At 34.6% G+C, this 12,246-nt stretch overlaps 1 protein-coding gene, 1 long non-coding RNA gene and 1 other non-coding gene across 6 annotated transcripts in view; 2 read left to right on the top strand and 1 right to left on the bottom strand.

The window, feature by feature from the left end:
- Window positions 1-12,246, top strand: part of Alh (coiled coil domain containing protein Alhambra) — a 91,905-nt gene that overhangs the window by 37,036 nt on the left and 42,623 nt on the right. For all 3 annotated transcript variants that reach the window (XM_069843267.1, XM_069843266.1, XM_069843265.1), the window contains one exon: window positions 12,059-12,245. In XM_069843267.1, coding sequence (XP_069699368.1) covers window positions 12,059-12,245 — 187 coding nt within the window. The remainder of the gene's footprint in view (window positions 1-12,058; window position 12,246) is intronic.
- TRNAY-GUA (transfer RNA tyrosine (anticodon GUA)) lies at window positions 1,792-1,863 on the top strand. The gene has a single exon. It is a non-coding gene; the product is annotated as a tRNA-Tyr (tRNA).
- On the bottom strand, window positions 4,012-11,185 carry LOC138711958 (uncharacterized). Of its 2 annotated transcripts, none has more exons than XR_011335549.1 (4): window positions 8,796-11,185; window positions 8,407-8,532; window positions 7,978-8,185; window positions 4,012-7,749 (listed from the first exon to the last, which is right to left on the bottom strand). It is a non-coding gene; the product is annotated as an uncharacterized lncRNA (long non-coding RNA). The 2 variants fall into 2 exon arrangements; XR_011335550.1 differs by having other exon boundaries at window positions 8,407-8,529.

Here is a 12,246-nt window from a genome sequence, read left to right as displayed (position 1 = left end):
ATGTTATACCACCAGCATTCCATTGTAAGATGTTTAGTTGATTCTGTACCATTAAAGTAGTCCCCGCCCAGAGATCCGATTGGGGGACTATTTTACCTCCGGATAATTTTACCTTAATGGTACTCATTTCATATTGGAGTGGTTAAATGGCAAGTTGTAGCCAATTTAAGTGAACACCATATTTTAACGTTTTGGTGGCTACTTCATCCACACACAACCCCCACCTGCTGTTGGTCGACGGGTCCACTGGACCTGGTTGGGAGATCTTGTTGATCACCAGCTTTCCCTCCTTAAGCCACTGGAGGATGATTTTAGTGCCATAAGCAGGTCAGCACTAGGAACAGAAAAGTAGAATAGGAGGAAGGAACCCCTAGGCTTCGAATGCTCTAATACCGTCGGGTTTGAAGAAAGTAAGACTTCAGTCAGAGAACTGGATAGGAAAGGGTAAAGAGGGAATTAGGTATTGAATAGAGGAAAATTGTACCAAATTCGGCCATTAACTGATCATGCTGACCAGTGCTAATTGATGAGTAGCCCCTCCCTTTAGTTCAGCTTGTAAAATTACGCTTACTAACAGTTGTGCCATGGGAAGGTAGGGATGGGACATTGGATATTTGCCCAGGTTGGTTCCTTAAGCCTTCAATGGGAAGGATTAATGGCTCTCCCCCCTTATGTGACAAATACCGTTTTGCAGCCATGTAAGTAAATGTGGTCTATGAGATTTCAGACTTTTGTGCTGATTATTGCAAAGAAATTTTTGGATTTGTTTATTGGACTGTGAAGAATAGTTCGAATTTTTGCAACACTATATTAACTTCTCTGATGCTTCAAGTTCCATATTCAAGGTTGTATTACTCGCGGTTTGGCAGGGTCACCTATTTTGTTGGTTCTTTTCTATTTGGTTATTTTAAACAATCATACTACAGTGTATATATATTTTGATGTACTGAAGTACATATGATATTTCCATGCAGATATTCTGCGTCGTCACATGATGAAAGAGTGATGGAACGGAGAAAAATTCTCTCCGGCGCCGGGATTTGAACCCGGGTTTTCAGCTCTACGTGCTGATGCTTTATCCACTAAGCCACGCCGGATACAATCCCGACGCCGTTTAGAATCGTCTCAGATTAAGCTCCATCTCTTGGGTTCCCTCTGGTGGCCGCCCTCTGCACTACGTCATAGATGTCTATGAACGCAGGACCGAAGTCCATACATGTGTTGAGGTGCACTCAGATGAGTGACTGATTGGCCGGGATCCGACGGTATGGGCGCCGTCTTAAATCACAAAGTGATTTATTACGCATATCATATATATATTTTGATGTACCGAAGTACATATGATATTTCCATGCAGATATTCTGCGTCATCACATGATGAAAGAGTGATGGAACGGAGAAAAATTCTCTCCGGCGCCGGGATTTGAACCCGGGTTTTCAGCTCTACGTGCTGATGCTTTATCCACTAAGCCACGCCGGATACAATCCCGACGCCGTTTAGAATCGTCTCAGATTAAGCTCCATCTCTTGGGTTCCCTCTGGTGGCCGCCCTCTGCACTACGTCATAGATGTCTATGAACGCAGGACCGAAGTCCATACATGTGTTGAGGTGCACTCAGATGAGTGACTGATTGGCCGGGATCCGACGGTATGGGCGCCGTCTTAAATCACAAAGTGATTTATTACGCATATCATATATATATTTTGATGTACCGAAGTACATATGATATTTCCATGCAGATATTCTGCGTCATCACATGATGAAAGAGTGATGGAACGGAGAAAATTCTCTCCGGCGTGGCTTAGTGGATAAAGCATCAGCATGTAGAGCTGAAAACCCGGGTTCAAATCCCGGCGCCGGAGAGAATTTTTCTCTGTTCCATCACTCTTTCATCATGTGATGACGCAGAATATCTGCATGGAAATATCATATGTACTTCGGTACATCAAAATATATATATGATATGCGTAATAAATCACTTTGTGATTTAAGATCCCGGCCAATCAGTCACTCATCTGAGTGCACCTCAACACATGTATGGACTTCGGTCCTGCGTTCATAGACATCTATGACGTAGTGCAGAGGGCGGCCACCAGAGGGAACCCAAGAGATGGAGCTTAATCTGAGACGATTCTAAACGGCGTCGGGATTGTATCCGGCGTGGCTTAGTGGATAAAGCATCAGCACGTAGAGCTGAAAACCAGGGTTCAAATCCCGGCGCCGGAGAGAATTTTTCTGCGTTCCATCACTCTTTCATCATACTACAGTATGTTCACAAAAACATTCCGTGATTATAAACGGCTATAATTTTGTAACTATGCATATTACGAAATTCATACGGGTGCCATTACAAAGAACGGCTCAAAGAATTTCAGGGAATGTATAATTGTAATTGTTGGTGGGAAACAATAGATGACACCATAAGAAAAAAAAAGAAACGCTGTTACTGCTCTTTCGCTTGTCATTGTGGCATTGTTAGATAGAAGTAAATTGTGTTAAATGATGTGAATGTTTACATTTCAACTCAGTGAGAATTCTGCAGCATTTAGAGTTATGGCTAACCTGCAGGAATGTAGTTGGCGAGTATTGTACCACCTTAGAATTGTCTTATGAGTAGGTTGCGCATGTTAAAACTCCTGTCTGGAGGCACGCTGAACTCTCACTACACTCCATGTACTATGGTATTTCAATACATACCAACTATATTCCTGTGGGTTCACCATAACTCTTTAAATGCTGTAGAATTTACACTAGTTGAAATGTAAACATTCACACCATTTAACACAATTTGCTTCTGTTCAACAATGTACAGTACATTGACAAGTGAAAGAGCGGGAACAGCGTCTTTTTTTCTTATGGTGCCATTTATTGTTTTCCATCAAACAAATTCCACAATTTGGGACATCTGGCCCAAATCTACGGCTGACCACTAGGATCCAGAATACAAAGCAGAGGTTAAATGAAAAATACAATATGATTGCGGAGAAAATACTGAACAATGATAAATTTAAAAATAAAGTACAATTTGATTTTGGAGAAACATGAGATGAAAATACATTGAAGAGTAATGAAATGAAGTGAAAAAAAAATTACATAGTATTATACAAGTGATTGTGTAAAATGGATAATGAATCTCTCAATACTGACAAATTTTGTTAATGTCCTCATTAGAAAATTTAAGAGAAAGGAGAATGGTTTTGGTTAACTTAAATGAAGTTCCCCTAGCGCCAAAAACAAGCCCTTTCACTTCCCATGTATTAATATTCATTTTGTATCTCTCACTGAAGTGAGGAATACGTGGGTTGTAAATAGACTTCTTTTCATCGTTAATGTTATTGGCTTGTTGATCATCCTTCTCAAAACGGACAGTGGGGTCAAGAATGAGGCTTCTTTGATTCTGGTGATCGAAGGCTATAATGTCTGCTCTTCTCGACCCATTCTCAGCCAAGCAGTGCACTTCTTTGTAAACCTCCCACTTTGCCTTCCGAAGAGTGGTTGCAATGAAGCTTCTCACTTTATGGTGGCAATTGTTCCTCAGTAGTTCTCCTTCAGGGCAATAACCCAAAACATGCCCAAGGGTTTCTACTTCGCTGCATCCTGGATGACGACACTTTTGGTCTTGAAATGAATGACCTGGCACTGATTATACTGCTGCAATGTTTGTGGACATCTTTATGGAATTGGTCTACTCTGAGGATGATGTCCCTCTTCTATTACTAATCCAAGAGTTGTTTTTTAGATCTTCACTGTAAGTTACCACTCCTTTGCCTTTTTGTGGAAGACAACACCAATTATTAAACGACCTCCGCCGTAACTCAGATCTTAAACTTCGGCAGATCTTAAACTTTCTTACATAGAAATTCTTTGAGTCATTCTTTCTAATGGCACCAGTATGAATTTTGTAATAAGCATAGTTACAAAATTATGGCAGTTTATAATCATGGAATGCTTCTGTGGATACACTTTATAATGAACTCAACAGAGCAGGCGATATTTCAAGAACTAGTGTGATATGACCGTGAGGACAGAACATGTATAGTGAGGATCACGTAAGTTCAGTTCCCAAACAGCAAATATTTCCGCCTTGTCAGTGTTGCCAACTGTTACCAGATATCACCACATATAGTAAAATCACGATCCTATGTACTGAATGACTTCTTTACTCACCGTACTTTACCTTAATGTTGGAAGGTTATTCTAAATAGTTTCAATAATAATGAGAAATGTATTGCTATGTTCTATTCTTTTATTCCTTTACATTATTATTAGTATTAGCATTAATAGGTTACTAGACGTAAATATACAACAAAGTATAGTATATAATATTCAAGAATCAAATCTGTTCCAAGACCAATTAAATTATTGTCACTTCACTTCAAAGATTCCAGCGTACATATACTGTACTTCCTAAAGGTAGATAAATTAATAACCAATTGACTTTTGGTTGGAATTCGAATGAACTTCTGATTATCTTTTGAAATTAGTAAGGAAATGGATAATACAACTAGGCTAAAACTGAAATAATAATAAATCAACTTACAAAAATAATTTTGGTCCTTAAAAGCCATAAGTAATTTCACTTCTAGATACCTTTTTAAAGATTTCATTTGTTTGTAAATTGCTTAATAATGTTACACTTACACTTATTATTTCTGCAACTCCACGTCTGTCATTGAAAAAATGTATGATACATAACTGTGAAGTCTCTTTGTGGCTCTTGTGTCCTAAATTTAAATAAGAAAAAACAAATGATTCAAGAAATGTGAGCTGGTGAAAATTAAATACTCAATTAATAAAATAATTATTACCAAAAGAGTATTTTATTAATTCTATACAAAAGATGGATTACACAGAACAGATGGCCAGAAATCATAGATTTATACACAACATACAGCATGAAACGATCATCAAAAAATGCTTTTTGTACATAATAACATCTTTCAAACGAAGTGAAATAGCCAATAAGTTCAATAAATATTATGCTAATAAGTAATAACTATAATTAATAATTATCTACAAGCTGTAAAAGGGAATAAAATAGTATATTGTTGAAATTAGGGGGTTATGGTTTATTACGTGTATTTATAATTTTAATTACTTTTTCTACATTTAATTATATTTTAATTTCTATTAGATTAGTTGGTAGTGTGGTTGTTAGTTTTATCTGTGTACGTCAGACTATTAAGGAAAAACTGAAAGAAATATTAAATCTACAATCTACTTTATATAACAATATTTAATCAAGAACTGAATATTACTATTAATTTAATAACATAAGATCCAAAACATCTCCAAGTCCAGACAATACACATGCTGATTTTCTTAAACATGTTGGCAAACAAGCAAACTCACTACTTTTATCTTGTAATCTCATCTAAAATACAATATCTGTCTGGAGAAAATCTATCATAACATCAATTTTGAAAAGCAATTATTCAACTAATATCTTTTCGAGTTATCAACAGATACCACTTACTAGTATGATAGCCAAAATTATGGAAGAGATGATTTCATAGATTGAATTGGTTCCTGGAATCTAGTAGCTAACTTTCATCTTGAGTTGACTTTAGAGAATTGCATTCAACAAATAGACAGATTTTAAATTTTAGTCAAGATATTAAAGATATTTTAAACAGAAAACAAAACACCTTAACAATTTTAATTTATTTTCAAGGATCATATGGCTCTGTAGATATAAATCACTTAAGAAATTGCAAACTTAGGGTGTCCATGATAAAGTGTTACACTGGGTCAGTGACTTGATTATTTGATTCATTGTCACAAATATGTAAATAGAGACAGATTCATCTGGGCTTCCCACATTGTTGTTTTCAGGAATACATTTTCCAATATTAATGTCGATGGTCTAACTAAAGAAATAGATCTTATGATAATCTCATCATTTGCAGATAATATGGTTGTCTAGAACAAAAAATCACAGTCCACAAATATTAATAAACTGAGCCAAAATCCCAACAGACTTTTTGACTCTAATTGGAGAACTCAAACTTGCTCAATTAAGAGAAACTTTAGTAATAAAACACAATCCCAAGTTATTTCAAAATGAATAGTATATGAGTTAACTTTAACAGATGATGTTAAGAAATGTGATACTTCTCCAGACATTTTAAAAATCATTAGAAACGATAAATGATCTGGTCAGTGAGTGACTACATACAGTATTTTTTGTAGATGGATCCTGTTTACCAAGCCATAGATGTAGTGGTGTTGTAGTACAATACCAGTATATTCCCTTTTACAGGGAATTATATTCAAACACTTGTTTGCCCCATTTTAACCGTGACAACGCTTTTTAGTTTTTTAAACATTCTGGTTATTGTATTGTGTTTGTGTTTAGTGAAAGATTTTAGATAAGGGCGCAAATAGCCATAGTAGCTGACGCGCCATTTTTAAACGCCACTAACTAACTAACTAACTAACTAACTAACTAACTTCAAACACTGACTAAGTTTGATAGTGAAAATTTAGATACACTTTTAAGCTTACAAAGTCTCCAGTATCGACTTCATAAATCTGAGAAGGCTGTCATACTATCAGATTCAAAATCAGATATTCTTGGTGCAGTATTGGACGTAACAGCATGAAATCTCAATATTTTACAGTGTTTTAATATTTTAAGCAAAATGGTCAAATTACATCGACGACTGGTACTTCCATGGATCCATGAACTTTATGGAGTGGGAGGTAATGAGGTAGCTGAAAGGTAGCAAAATTACTGTAAGGTTATCTATACCTGCATCTTACCACACTATTAAAAGAATAACAAGATCAGAACATGACAATGTGGTAACAAAAATCGGAATGATTCTAAAGCAAATGAAAAAATTGCAATAGGCCATCTGGCATCCGCTCCACGCTGGAGGAAAATCCTCAGAAGAAACCAACTAATCAGACCAAATGGGGGATCCAAACTACCCTCGAGTGCAGCTCTGAATTTGCAGGCCAACGAGTCTACCGACTAAGCTACATTGGTGGCTTCACTAAAAATATGAAGTACATGGCACTCAAATTATTAAATTGACAAACCTAAACAATTATTCATCAGTTAAGCTATAAAATATAATACATAGCAAGCAAGTTAATTCAATTTAAAAGTATAAACAATTCAATCAGTTGAAATATACAGAAATTGATAATAAATATCATGCAAATTACTTCACATTACAAGCATAAACAATTCATCACTTGTGGTATACAGCCTACTATTTAATTTACAGCACATACAATTCATCAGTTAAGCTATAGGCCTACAGTCTACTATTCAATTTACAGCATATATAATTCATCAATTAAGCGAAACAAAAATATAGTACAATACATAGTAAAAATAATACACCTAATTTAATAACTGAACTTCTATGAAAATCTACAGTGACAGTACTCATATTATCACAGGCCATGATTGTCTCAAATATTTACAAAGAACTGATATTTCAGAATCTCCCCATGCCATTTCTGAAATCTCAATGAAGATATGGATCATTGTCTTGACTGTTTAACTTTACACAGCTTTCAATCATCTGGTTAAATATTGGAGTGCAAGATAACAAATGACATCAACTGCTGAACACTTGGTATCAATCAACCAACAACTTCATTACATTAAAGGGGAAAAAAAACTGAAAGAATTAATTGTATATAGACACAACACATAAGACAAGGCCGCTTCAGAATAGTAATTGGCAAGGCTCTGTTGTTTTAGGATTCTTATGTAGATTCAATTTCACCTGAAAGAAAAAAGTAGCATCTATAAGTATGCCTAATTATGAGAAATAAGAGAAACGGTTGCAATAGTAGTAGTAGTAGTAATGGTAATAATAATAATAATAATAATAATAATAATAATGACTGTAAAGTATGGAAATTAATATTGCAATGTAATATCAAAAGGTGATTTCACACCATTAACTCTTATCATTTAGTACAACAAATCTATTATATTCAGTTGCAATCACCAGTAGCTGTTCTTTCCTCCATTTTGTTGTTGGCTGATTTTTCACAAGTCTGCTATGATATGCAGCACTATCCATGACAATAACGCATTGCCCTAATGTTCTCAGGTCAATAACTGTGTTTGCACCCACTTCTCAACTACAGGGCTATTCATAGCACTATGGTAGTCCTGACTTTTCTTTCAATTGCATGAAAAAATTAAATCAGCACCTGCAATAAAAATTATACCTGGGCATATAATTACGTCACATGAATTCACAGCATTTAAATAAAGAAAATAAAACATAACATAACATAACATGACATGAGATCCTCTTTGATGAAAGGCTTTCCCACGTTTTTATTTAGTCACCAATTTTTATATTTTTGTACCCTGATTTAAAAAATTACTCTTGCCAAATTTATGTAAAATATAAATCAATATAACTTACCGAGTATAAATCCACCTTTCGTTCCGGCATCTAATCTTCCACCCTCATTTGTTGGTCTACGAATAACACCATTCATGTCACTGGAAACTTCACCTGGTTTATTTCATGAATAAGTGGGTGATCCTACTTAAAAAAAACAGAGAGAGAAAAGCAATTCACATTGACACTCTAAGAGACACAAATATTTTAAAGACAGGAAAACCGTTCAGGAATTTTATAACTAACCTCTAGTTATAATATGAAACTATTAATTGCAAAACATGTTGTTCCCACCTGAATTCATTACTAGTAGCCTATATTAATTGCAATTTCATATTCCACATAAGTGTTAACCTATTTGTTAGTAAAAAATTCAATCACTCAATGTCTCACAATACATTGAAATTTACCATTCATAAAAATCCAAGTCTCATCCAAGAATACTATGGGTTTAGGGTTCTCACGCTCCACGTTTCTTATATATTCTCTTAAAAACGAATAACATCACTTTCTCGTACATATGTATAAGGATCCCCTTTGCTCCATAGAAATTTCATCTCTTTCAAAATTTTTTTCACCGATGATAAGGATACTCTAAATAAATATGTTTCATAATCATCATTCATATGTTCCAGAACTTTTGCTGCTGTTAGTACTTCCCCTGTAACAGTAAATGAAAATTATGCTATATTTTTATACATATGACTAATATCAGAATTACATTGCATAAATCAACACAATAATTCCTGTAACTTCCCTACCGTAATGTAACTTGTCATAAATAAATCTCGCAATTGCATCTTTCGTAAAATCATCAGCATCAGTCACTGGATGTTTACGTAGTCTATGTTTTCCTGGTGTCACAAGTGGGGTCCCCTTCTGTGAATTTATCACTTTCGTGGCTGTAGTAAAGCCAAGCTGTAATAACAAACAATAACATAACACTTCTAAAAATTGTTATATCATAAAATTCATGCATGATACCAAGATTTACAGCTATATGAATAGAAAATGATCAACATGTTAGGTTGGGTCTACGATAGGTTTAAGTAGGCTAATATTTAGGTAATTCTCCAGAAAAGCTACATCAAAGAAGGCATAATTTTATTTTGTTGAATTGATTTCTGTGATATTTACATAGTGATGAACACGTGGTTTTAGTGCACAGCCACAAATACTTTCAGCACAAAAATCCTTTGACACTTACCTGTATATTCTAATGCATTGTTGTAGTCCCTCCCTCAAACTTGTTACTAATTACCAATATAACATGTGAGAGGTCCAGGATGAAGAGAAATGGTTAGTTTCCCAGTAGTGCGTCCTCGTCCTCTCGAGTGTTATATCTTAACAAGTACATTGGGTGGGGTAGCTTTTCTGAAGAAACACCATATTTAATATTACTTAGACCAGTCATGAATAAATTATTCAGCCAAAGTCAACATTCCTATGCTTTATAGAGTATGTTATATAGTTATTATATAAAACTGAATTATTTTTAAGCACCATAACAGGCCAACATTCATGTAATATTTGCTGCAATATCAAGTTAATAATTACAATATGACTTGTATTTTCTTCGGCCGATGTGGCATGTAAATTGTGATCTGAACGGTTAATTTAATACCAAAAGAGAAAACTGGAAATTTACTTTCGTGCTGTTTGATTATTTGTTCGTCTAATTTGTAAATGTATTTAAGCTATCACCTACTGCAGTATTACAGTATCTTAAATGTATTTAGCTTGACAATATGAAAATCACTGACTTGATTAAACATCTAGGCCTAACCTAAAAATTTGTTTTGTTTGACCACAATCATGAAATTATTAGTGCAGACTCCTAAAACTGAATACCACTTTGAAATGTATGCTTAAGAATACTTACTCCTAATAATTTTGCTATTCTGGTTGTAATTGCTGTCTCCGTTAGCATAATTCCTTCTTCATTATCTTCTTTCTTCAACTCATTATACATGTGAACTACAGATTTCTGAAGCGTACTCTGAATGCCACACATTTTCTTCCTTGGAGGAGTCACTGCAACACTATTTCATTTTTTTGATATAGTAATAAAAATCTAAACACGAAAGAAATTCATTAAAATTTGAAATAATATTTCTATCCATTACCCACGTGCATTATCACGCCAAAGTATATTATATTTATTCGTACTTATCTGACTATTCTTGAATTATAACCACAATGCAACACATAAAATAACTATTATGTATTAATATTAATACTAATATTAATTAATTATTAATAAGTTCGAATTTCACTATCTTCCAGTAACCGGCTGAGAAATCTAGTACAATTTTAATTTCATGGAACTCCAGTACCGGCAAATATTGTCGATATTTGCCTCAGCTGCCAACATACCAGTTACAAAATCACTACCATTTATAGTATTTGTCAGTATCGAAATTCGAAACGAAGTTGGCAAAAGAAAATTCAACCTTCAAACTAGAAAATCACCATAATCCACTAGCATTTGTAGTAATGGGGGAAAAATGGTTAGGTTTCACCCTTAGGGTATCAAGTTACCTGGTCTTCCCTATAATGGCAGAAAACTTGCAGTGTAAATGAGTGCATAACCAAAAATCTTAAAAAAAAATAATGTATTGTTACACAAAGATATTACGTTATTTTTAAGTGTCTTATTTGTTTGTTCTATGTGTTTTGTTGTTTAGAATCTGAAGCTTGCTTAAATTTGGTTCGAAATACCATGCACTATATTTTTCTCATATTTTGGAGAAAGGAAAAAAATCGTCGTGAATAGTGGTGCATAAATTACATTAGAAATTTTACTCTTTAGAATGATAAAAACAGATGATTATTGCCTTCCCTTATGTCGCAGTTAATGTGTGCACATACTCTCAGAAATCACGTGTTCATAATTGAAACAATAATACCAAATTACAATACATTAGAAGTGTTGTCGTGATCAAAATAAAGATAGAAAGAAGTGAAAACTGATTCTATTATAGGCCATATCAGCCCAGAAAGTGGTATGAGGTTAAGGCTCACACTTTTACAGACAATCAACATTAATGACAGTAGGCGTTTCAGTCCTGTGTGCCTGTCACCTTTACTCTTGGTACTCATTTCTGTTAGAGACTGAGTAAACCCTATATGAGGTTTCTTCATTGAGTTGGATGGAAATTAATTAGTGTATATTGGCAACTTACACTAAGGAAAATAACATTAGTCATTGTTGAAACATTTAGTAGTACTCAGTTTAGAGTTCAATCTTTCTAGGTCTATGAGAAACGACTTTCATTTGTTCAATAATTCTCAACCTTGTTTATGACATTGTGTGACAGATATCTGAAATTCTATGCCATAATGAACATTTGTTACTGCCATTGCCGAAACTCACAAAATATTATGACTGTGGGTTACCTGCTCAGTGAATACACATGCCTTCGACAGGTGCACAGACAGTTGGAGAACTGAGTGTCTGACTGCTGCTCTGATTTTGACACTTTCAAATAATTACGTTAACATTTAAGAACATTTAGGATGTATAGAGTATGTACTATTTTTCTTAGAGTAAATAACTTTATTTCATGCATGTTTTGAAATTTAAGCTTTTTGTTTAATGTCCTCTTTCAACATGAAATACCTTTTCAGGTAAATTTCTGGTCAAAGAGTGAATGAGGTTTGTTGTTGTCAGGTTTCAGAATGGTGTGAGTGCTCCTCACATGCTGGGCAACCAACTGAATCCTTCATCAACGATGGCACAGAAGATGTCAGACACATTATCAGCAGAGTTGGAAGCTCACAGCATTTTCAATGATTCCTCAAATTCCAACACAACTTCCCTCATTGGACCTCAGCTCCATAGTCGTGTAATTGCCTCAG

This window comes from Periplaneta americana, chromosome 13 (genome assembly GCF_040183065.1).
Source record: "Periplaneta americana isolate PAMFEO1 chromosome 13, P.americana_PAMFEO1_priV1, whole genome shotgun sequence".
NCBI lineage: Eukaryota > Metazoa > Arthropoda > Insecta > Blattodea > Blattidae > Periplaneta > Periplaneta americana.
This window is presented reverse-complemented; position numbering and strand designations above follow the sequence as displayed.